Consider the following 22844-nt stretch of genomic DNA (forward strand, 5'->3'; position numbering starts at 1 on the left):
GGGGCTCCTTCCCCGACGGCTCTCCCCCCCCCCACGACGGCTCTGCCCCCCGGAGCCGCGGTCCCATAGGGGCAGCGCCCCCCGACGGGGCGGCCCCGGGGGTCCCCGGCAGCCCCCGGCCCTCCCCCGGCCCCCCCGTACCCCCTCTCCGCCCAGCCGGGGGGCTCGGGGAGCCTCGGCCGCTTCCCCCCCTCCCCGCCTGGCGTTTCGGGCTTCAGAAACCACCCAGCGACCGCGAGCGGACGAAACAAAACCCCAAACGCCCCCAAATTAAAATAGAAAATAAAAAGCCCGGGCTGAACAAAAGAAGGCACAAAGCCGTTCCCAGCGGCGAACGGAGCGCTGCTTGCAATCAGAGAGTGGGCTGATGTTTGGCTTTCAAATTCACTTATCCTCGACATAATTACGATTTTCCTTGCATTAGGATTAAAGGCTGCCTATAATATGCTTTCAACGTTTATCTTATTAATTCAACAAAACCCAGCGTCTCCCAAAACGGAGACGGACAAAACATTAAAAATACGGGAGTCTGTAAAATTCCTGTAAAATTTGGATTTAATTCCTGCTTCAGAGGCGGATTTTTTTTTTCCTTTTTCCCGTTTTTTTTTTTTTTTTCCCCTCTGTCTTATTTTTTCTTTTAAATGCTGCAGCCCTCGCTTTGTGACATAAATTGTCCAATTGTCTCTCATTAGCAGGGGGAAAGAAAACGGACCCGTTATTTCCATCGGCGACAATTTTAAGGGCCACCACGGCACACGAAGCACTGGGCAGCCGCTGCGACACGGCGTCGGATACCGAAAATCCCCGAGACTAACGAGGACGGCCGGGGCACTTTGGGGCACTGAGGCAGCCTCGGATGCTGCCAGAAATTGGGTGCCGGGCACGGGTACCGCTGAGCCTTGCAGAATGATGCCTTTACACGCACACCCCGCTGTCTGTGGGGTCGCCTCCCGTTTAGCCACGCTGGGGGAGCGCAGCCGGAGCCCCGCTCGCTGGAGGAGCCCAGAGCCTTTGTCTGGAGCACGGGGAGAAGCCCAAGGGCGACACGAGCAGCGCCGAAACGCAGGGATGTGGGGGCACCCGCTGCGTCTGGCTCACCCAGGGGACTCCCCAGGATTTATGGAGGGGGGGGGGGGACAGCATAAAGGGTGCTCGGAGCTGCACTGTCCCAGGCTGCATGGCCAGGAAGCAGCCCCCGGGGGTGCCCACATGTATGGGACTGAACCAAAGCTCTCCGGGTGCCTGGAGAAACGCATGCCGAGCGGCTGCCTTCCCCCAGGCAGCCACCGCAGCTAGGCCTCTGGCAGCACAGGCCCTTCCCCGGGGCTCCCAGGAGGGCCCCCCCACCCTCGCCCCCCAGCATCTCCCGCCACCCTCCAGCCCCATCTCCCAGTTTTGGGTGCCCCCTGCGCCAATCCCCAGCCTCCTGCAGGATGCAGCTCCGTGCCTGGCTGGGGGATGCCACCGGCTCCCCGGCTGAACTTCCCCTGAACTTCTTCCTGAGCCAACACAGGACCTGCTTCCACGTATTAATGGATATTCAGCAGTGTGCTTCGGATTATTATTTTCTTTTCCCCTAGCTGGCTATGAATTCCTTCTGATTTTGTACCTCACCATTTTGCCTCTCGGCACGGTGTTTCCCCTCCTCACCCTACTTGGCAGCAACACCAGGGCTCGTGTAAACCCCACAAAGCTTTCACCTGGCTTTACCTTCTCAGGGCAGGGGAGAGGAAAATGGGGGGATTGAGACCAGCTCCCCATCTCCAGGGGATGTGGGGTCTGGGCGTTAGGGTGCCTCTATGGCTGTTCAAGGGGATTGCGTGACATTCATGGTGCTGAGCCCCATAAGGGGGTGGCTGCCCCCTGGCCAGGCCTGAGTGAGAGCCCCCCAAAGTTTGGTGGGTGCAGGGAGGAGCAGGGAGAGCACCAGAAAGCAGGACAGACAGAGGGCAGGGCGGACGGAAAGAAGGATGTGGAGGATTTCGGCTCCATCCCTGCCACGGCGGCTCGACACAGGGTGTGTGAAGGAGCCTGCAACTTAGAAAGATTTATTTTCTCTCGTCATAAATCTCATCCCGTTGTTCCTCTGACCAACCAAGCATGATAAAGTCCTTTTCCATAAAGTATTCAGTATTAAAGCCACAAAGCTCACCCAATCAGTAGCCATCTGCTTCTCCCATAACTGCTGCTCCAGAAGCAGGGAAAAGCAGCCAGAAGAGAAAGGGCACCACTGTTAGGGCTCCGGGACAAATGAGGAGGCGCTGAATAGCGGCCGAAACCTTTAGTTTGCCTTGTATATCTGTATCTATAGAGACAGAGGAAGAAAGGAAGCATTATATTGATACAACAATTGTAAAACAAAAAAAGGAAGAGGCATCTAAAGGGCAATACAGCCGGCAGCGGCGGGCCCCACGTGAAGGGGATGCGAACAGATTTACAGAAACCTTTAATCGCGCGCCGATCGGGGGACGGAGGAGGCCGGGGAAAAGCCGCGAAGGGGCGGCAGAACACCCTGCCTTCCTCCTCATCCTCCTCCTCCTCCTCCCGGGCGGCAGGAGGGCAGGCTGCTTGGGGGTGCGGGGATCGGGCCGCGCTCGGGCCCCCCCGGCCGCAGCATCCCCGCGCAGGGTGAAGGCTCCCTTCCTTCCGATGGAGGGCAGGAGAGGAAAGACGAAGGCGAGGATGCTGCCGGCGGCCCCGCCGCCGTCCCGGGCAGCAAACGGCTGCAGGCTGAACCCGAGGGGGTGGGAAAAGCCCCCCGTGGGATGGGGCGAGGAGGAAAATCCTTGGCAGCACCACGCGTGGGCTGGGAAGCCGGCCGGGGGCAGGCGGGAGGGCTGAGAGGTGCCCACAAGGATGCTCATTATTATTATTGGTGGTATTATTTTGCATGCTTTTAGGGTTTTTATCGGGAGGCAAAGCCCACAGCTGGGAGGCAGCTGCAGCCCCCATTCCCTAGGCAGCCCTGTTGGGGCTCGCCTTTCTCCCCAGACTCTTCCTCGCCTCCTTTTCCCTGTGCTCGACCTGGCGGGCACTGCTGCTGCCAGCGTGGTGGCTGGCTGAGGGTGCAGCAAGGGGACTCCCTCATCCCTCTTCCCCCCCTCATTAATTCCATAAAATCGCAGCCACTTAACGATGTTTGAATTGGGGACAGTGCTCCCTTCCCAGTGGGACCGTGCAGCACCTTCCTGTCTGAGCTCGATGAGAGCACCCATCACCCCCGACACATTTTTCTTCTCTCAGTCCCTTTTCTCCCCCTTCCCACTGTGTTAAACCAGCAGGGAAGTAGGAGCTTTTCAGCCACAATTTTTTGTGCCCTCACATCTCCTCCCTCACAGGCCTGAGGTGCTCACTGTGCATCCTAACACACAGCGCCCAGGCCCTGGAGCTACAGGATTGGGAGGGAAAAACCATCTTTTACAGCCCCTTCTCACAACAAAACCCCAATTCTTTATCTCAGTGCAAGGCTGCATTTTTTGGCCTGTTGTGCTTGCAGCCGTGTTCCCCTTCATTTCCAAGGTGTTCCTCTCATCACCCATCAAAGCCACGCTCCCCGTTGCTATTTTCAGGCAGTGAGGTGGTAGAGGAGAGCGCTCCCGCTGCTCCTGCATGTGCGGCGTCTGCTCCTGGAGGACTTCAAGCACAAAATTAAGCACCAGTCTCGGTACTTTTTGGAACAGAGAGCATCTCTTCAAGCTGCCCCTCCATCCAAAACCACTTCGTCTGCAGGGCTCTGTCTCTGAACTCTTTGCTTTAAGCACGAGCAAATCTCCTGCTGCAGCCGTACAAAGCCGTGTCGCGCTGCCTGATACATTTCTTGGCACGTGCACATCCTAATTCCCAATACTATCATTTCTTTCCTTTTTTTTTTTTTTTTTAAAGTTTGCTTTTCTTCGGTCGCAATGTATTATGTTTTACTGTATGTACTACTACATGCTGCTTGCACAATGTTTTGCATGATCTAATATTCTTTGTTCAAAACTGCAAAAAAATCTAAATAAAGACTATAGTGTGTCGCATCAGTATAGGCATCAGCTCGCGTTTTCTACGGCATATGGTACTTCAGAAGCCATATGTACCACTGTTTAGTGATTCTGGCAAAGAGGCGCAGAATGGTGAAATCCAACTGCCAGGATTTCTGAAAACAAATATGTAAATGCTCCAGTGCTTTTGTTATTCATAACATACCTCTAACACAGCACATACAATATGCTGTTCATTCTGTAACTAGTATACTACTAAGCTATATTTGCTTCAGTCCTCGTTTTTAAAGATTTCTCTGCTCTGTATGATTCCTCCATCCTTCCCATCCGTTAAATGAGCACTTTGAAAAGGGATTTTTTCCTGTTTTATAGGATGTGCTTTTGGGGTGGGGGGCATCATATATCCATGCAAGAATCTAACATGGGAACAAAGAAGCGTGTTAGTGCAGCGTCCCCTCCTTACAGCCCGTGAAACAGAGGCAAGAGAAGGGCTTGGGAACAGGCTCTGGGAAACAATAGCTGCCAGGGAAGGGAGGATTTGGGTTGAAGCATCCCTGGCAGTGCTGCCCCATCATTCCCCTCCCAGCCACAGAAAATTCCCTGCCCCAAGGACCTGCTCTCCCCATCCCCAAAATGGAATTTGGGGCTTGCCTTCTCCCCGCAGCCCCGAGCAGAAGCAGGGACCTGTTTGTCCTCTGGTCTGTGCCAGCCAGCAGGGGGTACACGGGCTGTAAACCAAAACTTCTTGTGACAACTTGAGCAATACCTGGATTAGGAAAGGAGAAAAATCCAGTGCAAAGTAGCAAAAAGCTCCTAGGAATCCAACAAGATTTCACAGTGCATTGGGAGCTGCCAGCTTTAACTCTTATCCAGGAGTATGGGTTTGCTCTGCCTGTTTTATTGAGGGGGCCACACAAGTAAAAACTGTCACCTACCATGTGTGCCAGGTGAGCAGCCCTGGCTGACGGACCCGCAGACATCTCAAGGGTGGTTCAGAGCTCTCCTCTGCCATCTCCATGCCAGCACCACAAGAGCTGGACTGTTTTTAAGGGACCAACGTCTCCATCCGTGGAATAACCCCCCTTGGACTTGCTCCCTCTCATAAACCCCCATCCCCATCATGTTGCCTCAGAGGTGGGACACATCTACACAGCACTGGGTCTCCAAAAACAGCTCTAACAGGGGGGGGTTGTACTCAGGCCCTCACCTTCCCACGCCACTCACCAGTGGCAGCATTGCCCCAGCCTCACTTCAGGATCACATTCATCCCCTGCTGGGGTCAGTCATGGGATGCTTGGGCACCCACATCCTGGCTCCTGGTGGTGCCGTCCCCCTCCGCCTCACCTGGAAGCTCCCGTGGGAGCGCAGACGGGCTCCGCAGCAGCACGTTTTGGATCCAGCATCCCTGTGAGAAACTTCTGCCGTAATATTTGAGTCCTCAGATGTTCAGCCATTTGCACATACTGCGTGAGCGCCTTATTTGCATAGAATTTGTATTTGTTGGTATTCACATTTGTAGGAGAACGCATACATTAGATTAATGTCATCACAGTTTATGGAGATCATCTGTGCCACAGTAGCAGCTCGAGGCTCTGGCTGCGCTCAGGGCCCCACGGTGGCTCCCGGGTGCTCCCACCTCCCAAAAAGGTGTGTTAGGGCCACAAGGGGCTGCAGCAAGCCACTGAGCTGAGCCCCAGCCTGCTCCACATGGACCATCCCCTGCATGCTTTTAGCCTCATTTCACAGCAAAGAGCCTGGCACGTCACTAGGAGGAACTCACCCCAGTGGATCAGTGTCTGTATGGGGCCACATGGACCCATCCTCCTTGCTTCTTCAGTACCCTTTTCTACAAAGCTCCCCTCTGGGGATGCTCAGGGCTCACACCAGGTGCCTCCCTTTCTTCCTCCCACGGGGCTGCTATCGCACGCTCCTTGGCTCGCCGTGGCACCTGGGTGCCCGCGCCTGCTCGACAGCTGGAAGCTGTCAGGAGCGATGCTGCTGGCACGGAGCGTTGCTGGGCTCAGTCAGATATTGTTTGTGTGGCAGATGGAAAGCCTCGCAAGAACAGCGCCGCAGCAACCGAGAGCTCATTTTCTGCGAGGAGATTTTTGTTATCTGGCCATGCTTTCATCAGGTGACTCCATATCCCAACGAGAAACGCTTTGTTAAGACACTCCCCTTACCAAAATCATACAGTTAGGCTTTAAATCCGAGTCACTCCTGGTGCCAGCATCACTTGGGCTTCCCCAGGAAGCCATCCAGGCCCCTAGCACGCAGAGACACTCCCCAAAAAAACACCGAGGAGGAGGATGGCACGCTTCCTGATGTGCAAGGATGTGGTGACACCGGATGTCAGCCTGCGCAAAACCACATCACTTCAGGGACTGAGACACTCACATGGCTCAGCTAGTGAGAGGGACGGGTTCCCGAAGGAAAGATGATGGCTTTACGCAGTTTCCTTTGTCACAACCACCACGCACAGCTCCGTGGTGCAACTGCCTTCTTTACACTACCTCGGAGAGGTTCTCATGGCTCTTCACTGCCATTTTGTTCTCTCCTCCCTCCAAGTGGATGGCACACCCCAGGATGCTCCCCCAAAACACAGCTGTGACCCGCTGCCTATGGGGGAAGGTGGAGGAGCTGCCCCAACCCACACCCAAGTTAAGTGTGAAAGGAAGGAGCTCAGGCTCAGCCATCACAAAAGCAGGGCTATCCCACCACCCCACAAATCCCCATCCTCACTGCATGCAACCCACACTAAGTATGTGGTTAAAACTCCTTTAGTACAGCATTGTATCCAAGTTTAATGCTGGCTTTATTAGACACGCATTCATTGAAGTTTTACTCCTTACAAGCAAGGAGTCATATCTTGACAAGGACTTCAGGTGTTTGAGCACTTACATCCTATTTTTCAAGGGATTTATGCACCTAGAAACCTGGAGAACAACTTCCACATCATATGTGAACTACATCATATGTGAACTCAGGCATTTCTGGAAGTGTCCTCAAAACTTCATCAACCTTGTGGCAAGCAGCTCCTTATTTTCCATTGTGCTGGTTCTTAGTCTCAACCAACATCTGCCACTATGATTATGATCTCTAATGAGCTTCTAAATCACATCACAGCATTCTGCATTGATGAACTACATTCAGTAACTGTTTCCTTCTGCAAGATGTGAAACACTTCCTACAAGATGCTGAGTGCTCTCAATTCCCACAACACAAAAGGTGAGAAACTGTTTCTTAGCATGTCTTATTCAAGGAAACCTGGGGACTTGAAGAGATGCACAAGGAGATTTCAGCCTGCCTGCTTTACACGCAGGAAATTCTCAAGAATTACACTGCAGGTGGATAAAACAAACATGGAAAAATGCCCCAGAGAAAATGCACGAGTAGCTGCAGACATTGCCTTAGCTACTGACTCCTTTCAGGTAAGTGAATCTGGGCAGACAACCAAGTGAGCCACAGATATTCAGGGCCCATCTCCCACAGCTGCCACCTTCACGCTGGACATCAGGAAGAGGTTCTTCACCGAGAGGGTGGTCACACACTGGAACAGGCTCCCCAGTGAAGTAGTCACTGCACCAAGCCTGTCTGCATTTAAGAAGCGATTGGACTTTTTTTTGACAGGATGCGATGTATGCAATTTTTCACAGGGTAGAGACTAAGGTGATGACTCCTCATGGAGGACTCATCTTGGTCTTTCCCCTCGGTTCATCAAGGTCCCTGCAGTTCCTGAAAGGAAGTGTCAGGAAGGTTGGGTTTATAGCCATGACTTCATAGAGATATTCTTTATTTCCTGCAGATAAGGACACGTACAGCTGGTGTCTGCTGCTGAGCAGTTGCCACATCACTCTGAGTAGCTGTGCTGCCCTCATAGCCTGCCTTCTGCATCACATCTGCCATGTGATGCAGGATCCATTGGGATGAAGTGTGCTGTACAAGGTAGAGGTGGGAGTTCTCCATCACCACGCTGCTCATGGCACAGCTGGGCTGCCGAAAATTACTGTGCTGGCAGCAGGCATCCCACTAAACGCATGCACCTGCTTTGCTCCAGTCCAAGCATGAGCCAGGCTCTGCTGTCTGCAGAAGCATTTCAACCCACCCCAAGATATCCACTTTTTGTCAGGTACAACACATCTCAGTCTTCTTCATCACCCAGGAAGACCAACTCACCACAGGTGCCGAGCATCTAGGACACATCCAGCTCAGCAAAATGAAGCCACCCTCCACTCTTCAGCCCATGGGGATGCGTGATGCATATCTCCTAGGCAAATGCTGTGGTCTGTTCAATTAGCTTCAGCCTTATGAAGTTGTGTCATACTAAGAAAAAAAACAATATTGATAATGAAAACAGGTGTACAAAAGCTGCAGGGTCTTTCTGACACAGGTAAAATCACTGTGGTCAGCATAACAAGGGGACAACCGAGACAGCAGAACAGACCACCCATCCCGTGTGAACCCTGTTCAAGTCTAACACCCTCCTGCTCCCAACCTAGGTGTGAGACCCCCATTTCTTCAAGTCTGTGCACACCCAGCACCTCCCAGTACCTCTCAATACCCACCACCACGACACATCACTGGGGCTGCAGCCATCTCCAAGGGTTCTCACCAGGTCAGGAGCAGGAAAGCCAAAATGAGCAAACAGAAAAACAAGGAGAAAAAAAAAGGCAATGCTCCCAAGCAGCAAGGGCAGGGCACACGCACCATGGCATGCTGGTGCTGCGAGGCATCTCTGCTTACACCTGGGTGCACAGCCCAGGTGAGTGCCCTGTGACTCAGCACCACCCCAGGAAATGAGTTACGAGCGAGTTAGAGCCCATCTTGTTTGCACAGCCTCAGCACGCACCAAAGCGCCGCCCAGTCTCAGGGTGATTCATGGAAAACATTCTTTGCTACGTGAGTCTTGCAGTAAAGAGGGAAAGCTGCTCCCATGCAATCAAGTCCACTTAGGACAGGTCCCAACCACCTCCCTCCCATCTGAAGACCAGCAGGGTATCACCAACACTCACTTCTCCTCCTGACAGCCAAGCAGCTGCCACAGGAGCAGCCAGCATCGCTCCCACGGCAAAAGCCCCTGACCCAGCTGAAAAAGGCTCTCACAAGCCCGCTTCATTCCCAGCCGGCTGCTGACGGTGGATGCAAAGGAAAGACTGACCACAGTAGAAACCCCAGCCTCTTTCGTAACCTTCGGTTTTCCTCAGGCACATCCTTCACAAGGCTTGACTGCAGCTTCACACGAGCTAACAGACTCCTGGTTTCACTGATAGAACTTCATTAACCTGAAAACAGTCCAGGCAGCACCATGTCCAGGTTCACAATTACATGCTTCAGCCATGCTTTTAAATGCCCCAAACTCTCCTAATAATTCAGGTAGGGGAAGGCCTTACACTACTTCTAGTCAAGACTCCTGCTCAAACCCAGTAAATGCCCAATTCAGACCCAAACTCTGGACTTGGACCACTCAAACCTCAAATACATCCAAGGATGCAGACGGCACAGCCACTGTCCTGTCCCCACAACAACCAGCCACCTCCAGAGCTTCATGCCATGGCTCTTTAAGGGAAGGAGCCCAGGCTGGAGCCGCCACCCCTCCTCTCCTGTTCCACGGGATGCCAGCTCTTACCTACAAGCAGCGCTCCATAAAACCTCCACAAAAGGTCCAATATCTCCCTGTTTGCTCCTCCTGGTGCTACACAGCCCAACCTCCTCCTCCTGCAGCTTTCTCCCCTCTGTCTTGACCACCACAGGGTCACGTTCATTCCACGAGGTCTTCTTTGGGGCACCCCAAATCCCTCCAGCAGCAGCTTCTGCCCCTGCCACAGGGACAGCCACTGCCACCACCAGCTGAGCTGCAGGAGCATGGCTCTCTCCCCCTACCTGTAGCACACCCCCATGATGACACCCAGGTGCTCACATTTGGGCCCTTAAATGACAGGCCTGCAACCAGGGAACAGCCAGCAGCTGTTACGGGCTGCAGGTGTCTCCAGCAGCAAGCAAGAGAAGGGACCTCCATGAGAGGACAGCAGGCTCTGGATGAAAAGACAAATGAGCAAATCCTACAAGGGGCTGCAGGGGGCAGGAAGGGGAGAAATCATGAGGAAAAAAAGAAAAAGTAATGCCAAACAAATGCAAGATGCTTTCTTAAAACTGCACATGAGAAAAAATAAAATAAAATCAGAAAGTCCCTTCCAAACCTTTCAAAGCCCAAGTTACACAAGAAGTTTGGGCACGCCGTGTTACACCATCGACCTGCCGGGCATCGCTTGCAAGTGCAGCGTGCTCCTGCTACGGGTCCAGCACCAGCTCACCTGCACTGGGCCATGTTTTTGAGGAGACTCACAGGACTCCGGCAGCACACAGTGCTCACACAGGGCTGAATTTCCCAAATGTGGGTGGCGGGAGAAGGCTTTCTGCACGCGGGCTGCTTGGCGCTGCCTGTCGCTGGCGCTCAGCTCAGGGCTCTCCGTGACTGCGGCTCGACGGTGATTGCATGCCGGAAGAGCGTTGCACAGATGACTTCACGAAACAAAATTAGGAGTCATACATAAGAGAGGACATTGCCACAGCTCTGGCGTAATTAGGAGCCATCATCATCAAGCACAGGAAATTGGCACATCTGCTTTTTCAGGCTGTTGGTCCGACGGTGGCTCGCACACGGTGTCAGGGGGAGCTCTGCTGCAGCCTGCGAGCCCTGCAAAGCTGTCTTTGCACAAATATTTACACAGCCCCCTCCCTAAAACAGCAGCATAAGCAGTTCTTCCATCATTTATCCTTCCAGTTGTTATGTTCCCTTTCTCTCCCTAGGCCCTAGAAGGGAACATTGAGTTGACAGTGTCATGTTCTCTTTCTCCTCTCCAGCCCTGAAGAGGTCAGGCTAGATAAACACCAGTCACTTTTTAACCAGGATAACCCCGAACAGAACAAAAGTTACATACTTGTCTGGATGCTCTGCAGAAGGGGCTTGCTCCTTCCCCCTAGCATCAAGTGACGAAACCATAGCAAATTGGGTGGCTGCAGAATCAAGACACTTCACTTTTTCTTTTCTTTTCTCTCCCTTTGGGTACCTACCTGGGAATCTGTAGGATCCCATCCTTTGATGGGATACACCCAGCTCCCCTCAGGGAGAACTGCTGCCTGCTTCATTCCCTGTCTCCTCCGGCTGTGCCGTTGTTTCCCGAGAAGACCAAACAGGGTCACTGCAACCCTAGAGTTGTGCTGAAATCCCATCCGAAGTGATCCTTTGGTGCTGCTCCAAGCCAGCGGCTGCTTCCGGCACTGAGTTTGATGTTTTCCATCACGTGTTTTTTTTTTTTTTCCTACCAGTCCAGGGCTGACTTATTTTGACTCTGTGATGGTTTGCACCAGGACAACACACCTTTCTGTCTTTCTTCTCAGTCCCTCTGCTCGCCTGAGTGTAGTGGGAACAAAGAGCACTGGAGAAGGTGCCGTGTGTCCCAGTGCAGTGACAGCCAGCAGAGCATCATGCTGAAAACCAGGAGAGCTTCTCTGCCTTTGCTGAGACCAGGAACGGGCACCGATTATCATCCCTGGCTCACCTGGGCAGCGAGAGGCCCCATGTGCAGATACTACTTGCAGAGCTCTGTGCTCACTTGTATAGTATCTCTTATCCACTGGATTGGTAACGTTCAGATTTCCTAGTTTTCAGAGTTTAAAGTTGTTGTTTTTCCTGTGTTGTTCAGTGTACTTTTGGTGGGTATCGCAAATGGTTTCGTTCTGTCAGAAAGGAATGATTATTCAGGAATTCTGAGCTTGCATAATTCCCAGATTTGTCTAGACAGATATTTTCCATCTGGATGATACATGCAACACCGCACTAACATGAGTTCCTGTGTTACTTAATGCTGGCCTTTTTATTTATTCATTTATACACTAGCGTGCAGAACGCACACAGACCACTGGGTTACATCTGTACGGGGGAAAAAGGATTTGTTTGGCTAATCCTCCAGCAGGCAGCTCCTCTGTGACCACCACGGATTGTAGAAGTGCTGGACTCGCAGTGGCTTCTCTTTCCTTTGCAAAGAGTGAGATGTGGTGTTGTTGGCCCACGGCAGCTCGAAGTGCCTGGGAGAGCCCCCGACTGTGGCAGCGTGACAAATCCGGACCTCCATTGGAAAGTATATTTGATTAATCAGAACTGCAGCCACACACACACAAGTTTAATCTTTCCCAGACCGAATTTTGGCAGCCATTGAGCGTCCTGCAGAAAGCAGCTCTGTCTCACAGAGGTTGCGCCGAGGTTCCCTGCTCCAGAATTGAACTTAATGAGCAGCAAAGTCCTGCCCACCCTTTGTTGCCTATAGGGAAGGCAGTGTATGGGGTCACCGACCCTCTGCTTGACTTTGGCAGAGCCCGATGGCCCTCTCCCCTCCTGTTGGGCTCACCTCCCCATGGTGAATTATTTCCCACCATGGGAAACGCTTCTAAAACACGCAGAGCTCGGTTTGGCACAAACACAGCTCACCTGAGGTCTTCCCAAGCAGCGTGGGGCAAAGAGAAGGTGTGGGTGGGTGGGCAGTAAGGGAGAACACACGGGGAACCTGTCTGCGAGTGCTGAGGAAAATGAAAGCGGACAAAGCAGCGCACAGAGCAAACAGGTGGCTCGCCTGGTGTCGGTACAGAGGTCTCCTGGTGCTGCCAAGAGCATCAGGGACCTCTCCCTGCTGCTACACCACCTTCTCCTCCACCTTGTCACAGGACTGAACTCCCATCCAGCTCCCTGGGTATCAGCACAGATCTCCCCTGGCACCGGAGGCGGCAGCAGGAGGCTCCAGCTGAAGCCCTGTCTCCACGAGCCTGTTCTTTCTGGCGGCTCTGTATATAAACAGTTGTCTGGGCAGCCACATTTTTCTGCTCTGCGCTCCCTGCCTGAGTATTTGCATAGTGAGAAATGCGACGGGGTAAAGCACCCGACTGGATTTTGCTCAGCCCCTAAGGGTTCCTGTCGTGGTGGAGGAGGAAGGGAAAGAGGCAGGAGAGACACAGTGGTCTGATGAGTTCTGAGAATTGGGCGAGGAGGCCACATAAATCCAAATAAAGCCAAGGACATGTAAATATCCACAGGCTACTACCCTGTGCTTCCCTGCCTATCTCTGTCTCATCTAACCCTTCCAGCAAAACAGGCTTGATTTATCTGCAACTTCAGCACAAACCACAGACCAGAAGAGGAATTCACACACTTGGAAACTGGGAAAGAGCAAACCCTGGCTGTCACCCACCTCTGACTGGCAGGGTCGTTCCCTCTGTGAGCAGCTGGTCACATGCAGCTGAAATAAAATTTCCAACAGCTGGATGATGTGACACACACTCCCGCGGCTCAGGGCGGGCTCATGCAGATCTGGAGGCTGAAGCTCAGCCTTGTTTTGGTGACTCTCACCACGCCGTGCTGGATTCGAGGTATCCGCAGAGAGAGGGAGAGGCCAGCGCTGCTCAGCCTTTCTTAAAAGTAGTGGATTTTCAGCCTTTGCTTTTGCTGAGTCTTTGGCAAAGCACAGGCGGCTCAGCCCTTAGTCTTCTGTGTTTTGAACATTCACGGGAACTGTAAAATGCAGCTGACTTGCCCTTTAGCCTTGCTAGCTCAGAAACATGAGAACTTCATGAGCCAGATCTCTGGCTGATGTAAATCACTGTTGGTCCACAGACTTTGGTAAAATTTCCAGCTTACATCACACCAGGGCTCAGGTTTGTGTTCCAATTGGCACGGAAATGGCATTCTGACATGGCCGTGTCAGGGCAGAGCACCGTGCCCATGAGGAAGATCTCCATCAAGCCACCTCTGACTGCAGCTTTTCCAGTTCCTCTTGCAGAGGGAAGAGGCTTCAGGTCCTTTTTGGAGCAGGCCATGTGCCTGATTCACCTGCGAGGCCTGTGAGAGGCACACAATCCTTGTTAGGTCACTGTCTCAGTTAAAAACATCAATAAAGTGGTTGTGCTCACGCAGATGAAGGTTCTGGTCACAAAGCTGTTCCAGTGCAGTACAGGGTGGGACTGGATTCTAGGTGCATGTAACTTCTGTAGCTCACACGCTTTTTTTCTCAGGCTCTGTTCAATCCTGCTATCGTGACTTCCTCTTGTGGATTAGCCCCAGTAGGCAGCCACACCAAATCACTGCTCATTTCCTTCCCCTCTAAGGGGATGGAGGAACAAGAGAGGAAGGGCAAACATGAGAAAACGTGGGCTCAGATTAAATTTGTGAGGGAAATGTGGATGAAGAGAAAAAGAAAACAAAGATAAGTGATGCAAATGCAACCACTCACCACCTCCCAAGGGTAGAGGGATGCCCAGCCAGTTCCCAAGCAAAGGACGGTCAGTGTCCCTAACTCCTCTCTTTTCCCTTTTTATTGTCAAGTGTAACGCTGTTCAGCATGAAACACCTTTTTGGTTAGTTTGGGCCCTCTGCCTGCTTGTGTCCCCTACCAGTCTCTGCACTCCTCACATCACTCTTTCTGTAGGGAATAGTACTTGTTTAAAGACCAAGGTTGTTCCTACGTCTGCCGCAGGGAAAGAGAAAATACTTGTTTGATCTCACAGTAGTGGAACTGTGTTGTGATCCAATTTAGCAAGAAAAGACTTTAGAATTCTATGCGGCGTCCTGTCGTTCCAACAATCAATTCAGCGTGGGAAACCTGTTTGTTAGAAGTGACAAGGAGAAGATGGATGTTAGAGATATCAACTTTGCCAGCTTATCGCTGCCGTGACTGACACGGGATTCTTCTTGTGTTTTGTCACGCATGAACAAGAAAGATGTCGACTCAGAGATGGAGGCTCCATGAGGATAACAAATATCAGTCCACCACACCGCAAGTTTTTCTCACCCAGCAAGCCAGCTGCATTCTCCCGAGCTGCGTGCCAGCCATACCCGCAGTAAAGCAGAGGTTCTGTCACAGAAGCTTGCAGTACGATGTGCTTCTCTAATAGGGACACAGCTCGAGGTCACGGTCACGCTTGGGTGTGCTCCCAGCAGCCCTGAAACGCAGGCCAGGAGCACTCGGCTGCAGCACCCCTCTTACACGTCTGAAGAGGCTAATTCCTCCCGGTCCCATCTGTGTTCCCTGCATACCAGGCCTCCTGCAACCCCATAAAACATTAATTTAATAAAAGCCACAATGACGTGACAGCTTACTGCCAGTCACAAACTCACATTGATTCCTGAATAATTCATTTGGCAGGGGATGGGGCAGAAAAAGGTAATTTCTGGGGGATTTTTGTCTTGGTAAACTGCTCACCCTGTGGCCAGTTCCACCGCAAGACATTTGTTTCAGGAGACTGTCCAATTCTGAAGGAAACTTGTATTTTCTTGTAAGGCATTGGGCACCTCTGACCCATGTTTTATCTTGCCACAGTTGGACAGCCTTACTGATTCATTGCTCCCATGGCTGATATCATGGTAGGAGACACATTTTTGGTGAAATTGAGAGCTCTGGGACATATTATTTGGCTAGAAAAACGTAGCTTAACACATGGTGAGGAAGAATGCCCTGCCTAGCCCTAAGCCTGAAGTCTCCTGAGTTCTCCTGAAGTCTCTGGCGCTGGAGAGCCCCGCACCTTCAGCTTCCCTGCATCGTAGCTGTGAATGCAGCCCACTGGAAATTAAAGCCGCTTGGATCAGATGCTGTTAAAACAAAATGGTGAATAAAAGAAAAACCAACTTTATTTGAAATCCTGTCAATCACTCGTCACATAGTGCTTGTGGCGAAAACTCCATGCAGGAAACAAAGAACTAGAGGCTAGACATTTATTTTTAACTTGGGAGATAATTTTGGTCTATGCAGCTCGTGGCTAGAATTTTTCATCAGAGAAAACTCACGCATCTTTTTAGCCTTCAGATAATATTTTAAGATTATAAAGCATATTTGAACTTCCTGCGAAAACCTGAGGCCCCAGATGGCAAACTCTGAAAAGATAATATTCTTGCAGCATAAAGTGACGCTTTCCACAGTGCCTCATGTTCGCTGCGAAGGATCCAGCTTATGCTTCAAACCAAATGCCTGCTCTATATTTAGCACGGCAGAGTCTATTGTGAAGCGGTGCAGTTTGGTGGTTACCACGTGCGCAGTCCCAGAGCAACAGTTTGGGTCTGTCGGAGCCGGTTCCTGAAAGGAGAAAATGGTTAATGCGCATGGATGTAACACGACTTGGAACAGCTTTTGGTTGGTTTCGGGGGGGAGAAAAAGAACTTGAGCGGTCTTTGAGCTGGCAAAGTGCTTACAAAGGGAAGCAGTGATCTAAAAATAAGAACAATAGTTTAAAAAGACACAACGCGAGGAGGCCGGCGGTTCAGCCTCCTCGGAGGGCGGCAGGCTCGCTCGGGCTGAGCTCGGCGTCCCGGCCTTCAGGGGGCTGCCGGGGGGCCCGGGGAGCCCCGGCTGCGCCTCGCTTCTGAGTTTGCACCGCAAGCAGCGGCTCCGAGCCCCGTGGCGTGTGGCAAGCGCCTCGCTCGGCTCTCAAACTTGCCTCAGAGAGCCGGCAGGGCAGCGCCTGAGGGGAGGGCACGGCACGGCCGAGCCGGGCGGGGAGGCGCCTGCGGCGGAGCCGGGTCGCCCTGCTCGGGGCTGCGGGCGGCCAACGGGGCCGGGGAGCGGGGGGGCGGTGAGGGAGGCGGGCCGAGCCCGCCCGGCCCCGGCCCCCGCCGCTGACGGGCGGGGAAGGGCCGGGCCGGGCCGGGCCGGGCGAGCCGCGGCGGCGGGCGAGGGGCGGCCACTCGAGCAGCGCCCGCGCCCGCTGAGCGGCAGCACGGCCGCGCCGGGCCCCCGCGTCCCCTCGCCGCCGCCCCGAGGCCCCATGGCGGGGCTCTCGCTGCCGCCGCCGCCGCTGCTGCTGTCGCTGCTGCTGCTGCTGCTCCCGCCCGCCGCCGCCTCTCCGGCCCCGGAGCAGCCGTCGTGCCACGGCGCCTTCGACCTGTACTTCGTGCTGGACAAGTAAGGGCTGCGCGGGGGGCTGAGGGGGCGGCGAGCGGGGCTGGCGGTCGCCTCAGCGGGCTCTCGGCCCCCCTCAGGGGGCTAACGGTCAGCGCGCGGGGCTCGCCTCAGCGGGCTAACGGTCCCCGCGCCGCGCTCAGCCGCCGCCGCCGCGCCGGGCTAACGGTCGCCGCGCGCCACCGTCGCGTTTGTTTTACTATTATTATGTATTATTTTATTATTATTATTGTTTTTGTGAGGTAAAAAGGCGCTTTCTGAGTAAAAAAAAAGTGCCGGCGGCGGCCGTTTTTCGGGCAGCTGCCGCCCCTCCCCCGCCGCAGCTGCCGGCGGTGGGGTTTGTGGCGGGGAAGTTTGCGGCGGCCGGGCTCGGCTGCTGCTCGCTGCCTCACCGGGAAACAGCCCCAAAACCGCTCCCGGGAACCTCCGGGGGGGTCCTGAGGGGACCAAACAGTCCTGGGGGGCTGGGTCTCGCTGGAAATGCCCCTTTCCTCCCCCCCCTTTCCGTAACTCAGGCCTACGACTCACACGCTTCTGGTTTTCTTTCCAGGTCTGGGAGCGTAGCGCAGAACTGGCACGAGATATTTGATTTTGTGCATCAACTGACGGAAAGATTTGTGAGGTGCGTTTTGTTCCCTGCAGTGTCTCTCGTTCTGGGATAGCTTGAGAAAGCCCACGTTTTCGTAAGCTCGGTAGATCCCTCTCACAAACATGTTAAGAGTTTGGCTTCTAATGCCCTGATTGCGAGAAAATCTTGGAAACTTTCCCTTAATTTTCTCATGTTTGGAACTCAGTAAAAAGGCGATAGTAAGCATCTTTAAACACTTAAGTCTCTCAGAGTACTTTGAGGGGTGAATACCTCTTTTTCTGATCTTATTTTTCCCTGAACCACAGGGAAATACTTCTCATACATATTTTTCCCTGAACCACAGGGAGATACTTCTCATACAGCATTTCATGTGTACTGCTTTTAGAGATCTAGATGAAGATAGCAATCTGACTACACCTCTGTGTGTGCATGTAAATGCGCAGGTGAAAAATGGGGAGGTATCTTTCAAGCTCAGAAAAATACACAGGAAGTTTGTGCCTTGGTAACAGTGTATGTGTCATACGTACATGTAATCAACTTTATGTTTAACTGGCTCGCAGTACTGTCTGACAAGTAGTGGTGCTGCAGAAATGGCTGTTGTAAACACTGGCTAACTGTACAAACAGCTGAGGGTGACTGGGTTGTAGCATCCTGCTTTAAAAAAAAAAAAGAGTGAAACAAAGAAAACCTCCAAAAATACAGAGACAGATGTGGCAGTTTTTGCTCTGGAAAAAGAAATTCAGCAAGCACTTATAATCTTGGCTTGCTAATAATAAGGAGATACAAATAGGCTTGCATAATTTAATACAGTGCCTACATCCATCATCTGTAAAGCAAGTCTCATATTAATCAAGTGGCTCACATGAGCTTTTGAAAGTTATTTTGTAAAGTTTATAATAAAAAAGCATAGAGCCTGGGGACACTGTAGCACCACTTCTTTTTCAACAACCACTGAAAAATACATCTGTCCCCACTAAAAGAGTGGTGCTTGTCTGGTGTAAATCCTTCCATTCACCATCTTTTGCAGCCAAATTAGAATGCCCTCTGCAACAGTTGTTGTGTAGTGGTCTGGCTGCATTATCTAAAATAATTTAGTTGTTAAGTTATTGAGCTGACCTTACACATCAAAGGAGTGTTAACAACAGTGCAGAGACAGACAACCTAACCTAAGAGCATCTGCACACTCAACCTTACGTGGCACTAAGCCTTCACAGAAGGACCATCCATCGTTTAGCTCCTGTGGGAGCCTGAGCAGTTCATACTGTCCCCTCTGAGGACTGATAGGGCCTTTGTGCCCCCTTCAGGCCTCAGTACACTTTTAAACAGGGTACAGAGTCAACCCTGCTCTTTCTTAAATTGAAAAGGTGTGGGCAGAACCACAGGGAACCATTTGGTAGCAGGTTGCTTTGGTCCACAGCTAAAGTTTTCATCTGAAGAATTAATTCACAGCTGTGTGACCTGTGTGCATCTGCTCACCAGTCTGGCTCATCTGTTGCATACTTATTTCAGTAGTAGCTCTGTTGCTGCCCTCCTCCATCATCCCGGAGTCCAAGTGCTGGGAACACAAAACAGAAATGGGGTGTCTTGCAAACAGGACAGAATCATGGTTAGTTAGAGGACAGTTCAAGTTAGTTAAGCAGTAACTTTGACATTTCTCCTTGTAGAGGGTTGCATCTCAAAGAGGGAAGTCTGGCATTGCTTGGGCTAGATAGATAGTGATCTAATGCAGAGGTGGGGATTTCAGCTGTTTGTTTGGCAGCTGCTTGTGGCAACTAAGACAACTGATAAACCCACAACTTAGATTACAATTACATTTAGAGCATCTCAGATATTTTTTTTTAATATCCAGTACCTCAATAGCCTACAAGACTGGATCTTAAATCCAAGTTGTGAGTGGCCAAAGGTTTTCGCAGAACTTTTATTTTCGTGATATCAATAATTTTAAGTTGCATCACTGACACAAAATAACTGAAAATGCATAGTCATTTATCTTTACAAGTGTTGTCTTTTACTAATATTAACCCAATAAATCAGTGCTGATACACATATATCATGAATTATAAAATTTACCAAATATCTTGTCATGAATAAAAATTCAAGGCAGGTAGGATGGATGTTAATACTTACCTTAGGGAAGTTGCTGTCTTGGCCTTCCAGAACATCAGTTCTTAAGAGATGCATTTTTCCACTGATAGTTGGAGTTAACTCCTCTTAGTCTTACTAAGAGACAAGTGGGCTTCTCAATAATAATAATAATAATAAAAGATATAATTCCTTATTAAAAAGTAATTTCATACAGGATTGCTTTGTACAATGACATTTCCCTGGATGATTTTACAGAGGTTGATCACAGGTGGCACAACTCTATGTCAGAGACAAACATACTAATTCTGAAAGAGTTTGTCATGCCACTTGACTAGAGCTGAAAAAGCCAGACAGTGCTGCTGCTTTAATTCTGGTGATTTTATGACCTAAAAGCATAGTTGGAAATATACTTTGTATTGAGATCAAACTTTAAGAAGGGGTAACTAACTTGTGCATGTGTCCATGTTTACTGCCCTGGGGCAAGAGCGCACTGTAAGTGCATAGCCCTAACTTATTTTTACACCAGCGAGTGATGATGAAAACATCTTTTATACTTTGGTAGACAATCAAATTGTATGTAGATTGTAGATTGTTTGGTAAACAGTCTATGAATTTCACATTCAGTTGGGTCACACGAGTTCTTAACTCTTAAGTTCAGCATGTGTTGATTTGGAGTTCAGTCAGGAGGAAAAGAAAAATAATTCTAATTCTTCTACTTCATTCTCAATGCATGCCTGGAAAAGGAAGTGAGATGGGCAGAAACCCTTCAGTTCCTTTCTCGTTCTTGTTTTCTAGTTCAAAAGTGTGTTCTTTGGAAGTTAGAGGATAAAGACAATAGTAATAAATGAGTACATGAATGGAATGCTGTGCATGTGTACATTTCATTTGTCTAAACTGTTGTTTTTTTCTTCTCTTTCCCCTTTTAAAAGCCCCAAGATGAGATTATCCTTTATCGTGTTTTCCTCCCAGGCACAAGTCATTATGCCATTAACTGGAGACAGGTTAGTGCACTGCTTTTTTTTAATTCCCATCTCCCTCTCCCCACCAAGAGCTTTTATTAAATCAGAAGAACAGTCACAGATACTGAACAATAACCGATACCTTTAAGTGGTGGTCAGTCACGTGGCCTCGGTGTAGAGATGGATTTAATTTTGTGAACATCTCAATGGAAAGCCTGGTAAAAGGGAAAAGGAGAGGGATGAGAAAAATTCTTGATGTGAATTCTGCTGCTGCTTTGCACACCAACTACGAGTTGATGGTTTTTCATCTCTTGCATGACTCTGCACCTTCCTTGACACAACAGGAGAAATTGCTTTTTTATGTACTTTTATAAAGCAAGCTCTTTAGATAAAAGTTTCCAATGTTTATGTCCAGGTAAAGCACACAATAGTAAATTAATGTTTCCCATTATCTCATATTGTCTATGTTCTAATGATGACTTCAAAAACAGTTTTAGATGGTAGAGTTTGTGCCACTTGAAAGATGAGAGATCTTTGTGACACCATGGGCATGTCTTGAGGTACCTGACCTCTTCCTTTCTGTTGATGTTTTTAAAGGCAATGGAATGCAAAGCTACTCACTGTGATTTCAAGAAGTGATGATTAGCAGCTACGACAGGTCAGGGATAGGTGATGGGGAAACAGCAGCAAAAAAAATCAGGTAGAGGAGAGATTGTTGCAAAATTAACTACCGAAACCACAGGAACTGGAAACTATATTGGGGAATCCCTTCTTTCAGCAGAGGACAGTTGCAGTACTCTCAAATCACCTGGGTCCTTCAGAAATCCTTTCAGCCCTGTCAAAACAACACACCCTCACTGTCTCCCTTCTGTCCAGAAGCCAAGCACTATGAACAACTTTTTGGATTTGGAACATTTGGATAAATCATTAACAAATCATATTAATGAACTGTGACAGGATGGAAGTGAGGTAGTCCTTCCTTTCTGTTTCCTTTAGTGGAATTGATACAAAACATGATCTGTCCTTTGCACTCAGTTGTTTTTTTTTTAGTAAAGGATACATAATAGCAAGTACAACACTGAAGAGAACTGACCTTGGCAACAGACAAATGTCTCGCCCTATAGTAAAGGAGGCTGACATTCTAGAAGTAGACTGTCTGAGGACACAGTTCCAAGCCCCTACCTGTTCAAGCACTTCAAAAAGTGGTCTGACTTGAGAACAGCTCACGCCCCGGCCTGCACTTGGATGCTGGAGCTGCTCTCTGCAAGGAGAGACAAGGTTATAAGCCATTTTTCCAGATGGCTTGGGAGAGTTCAGAAGAGGACATTTAAGCCTGTTCCAAGGACTGCTCAAGTCAATGAGACCCTTTCTCTTGATTTCAATAGGCTCTTAATCCCTGTTAGTAGTCTATTCCTTATCAAACTCAGAGTCAGCATTGATACCACACAGAGCACTTGGACAGAGTTCTGGAATTGTGCCACAGGAGCACAAGTGCCTTTTTTATCATTGTGTGCCTGTGGCACGCTTCAGGCTGTGGAAAGAATTAAGTGTTTCTTGGAAATCTAGTTTAAAGCATAGAAAGAACCCATTTACACTCTTGTGGGTTCCTCTGTAGGACTTTTCTTAAATACAAGGTTTGCCAATTGTTTTGCGCGTGTTTAGGAGGAATTAAAAGGAAGGTGGAGGGGAGACGGCAGTAACAGTGACCTGACCCTATCTACATGAATAAGAATGGATAGATAGAGCTGGAACAGCTGTTACTTTCAATATTGAAGTAGTCAACGGTTAAAAATGACTTACAATTTTAACTCCCATTGTTCTGAACAGGAGGTGAGCAGGCTAAATACAGCGTGGTATCAGGGATGGGTGTGCGTGATTATGGGATGTTCCAGCCTTGTTAGTTTACATGCGTTTTAGCTTTGCCAGGATGTTTTTCCCCACACTCACTTGCTAATTCACCAATTAGCAATTTGTGAAACCACAACTCATTCCCAGCAGTTAGTTCAAAGTAGGGAGGTCTTTTTTGTTTAAAAAGCCAAAGCATTCTAATTGTTTGCACAAAGTGATTGCTGCTTTTTCCTATATAATAAAGCTGTGGATATAAAGAAACCCACACCACAGTGCTAACGCCCCTGCATTGCCAAATATTTTTGGGACTATATAAATAACTGTGCAAAGAGAAGTCACTGATAACCACAGTACACACAATGCTGTGACAAATACTTGGAATAAAAGTAACACCCAAATGGAAACTACTGTCGTAGAGATGCTCATTTCCCCAGTGAAGTTTGGC

The 22844-nt window shown here is 50.2% G+C and overlaps 1 protein-coding gene and 1 long non-coding RNA gene across 2 annotated transcripts in view; one reads left to right on the forward strand and one right to left on the reverse strand.

Moving 5' to 3' along the window:
- Positions 1–6774: 6774 nt before the first annotated feature.
- LOC101789388 (uncharacterized) overlaps positions 6775–22844 on the reverse strand; it is a 31248-nt gene continuing 15178 nt past the window's right edge. Inside the window, exons 6-13 of the long non-coding RNA XR_005265295.2 lie at positions 21734–21812; positions 21283–21386; positions 20694–20766; positions 19635–19743; positions 17447–19062; positions 13223–16096; positions 8160–8306; positions 6775–7718 (exon numbers count right to left, since the gene is read on the reverse strand). This is a non-coding gene — a long non-coding RNA (uncharacterized lncRNA). The remainder of the gene's footprint in view (positions 7719–8159; positions 8307–13222; positions 16097–17446; positions 19063–19634; positions 19744–20693; positions 20767–21282; positions 21387–21733; positions 21813–22844) is intronic.
- ANTXR2 (ANTXR cell adhesion molecule 2) overlaps positions 16357–22844 on the forward strand; it is a 111405-nt gene continuing 104917 nt past the window's right edge. The window contains exons 1-3 of the mRNA XM_027456989.3: positions 16357–16921; positions 17469–17540; positions 20522–20593. Of these exons, the coding sequence (XP_027312790.1) occupies positions 16785–16921; positions 17469–17540; positions 20522–20593 (281 nt within the window). The 5' untranslated portion in view covers positions 16357–16784. The remainder of the gene's footprint in view (positions 16922–17468; positions 17541–20521; positions 20594–22844) is intronic.

Source organism: Anas platyrhynchos, chromosome 4 (assembly GCF_047663525.1).
Source record: "Anas platyrhynchos isolate ZD024472 breed Pekin duck chromosome 4, IASCAAS_PekinDuck_T2T, whole genome shotgun sequence".
Classification (NCBI taxonomy): domain Eukaryota; kingdom Metazoa; phylum Chordata; class Aves; order Anseriformes; family Anatidae; genus Anas; species Anas platyrhynchos.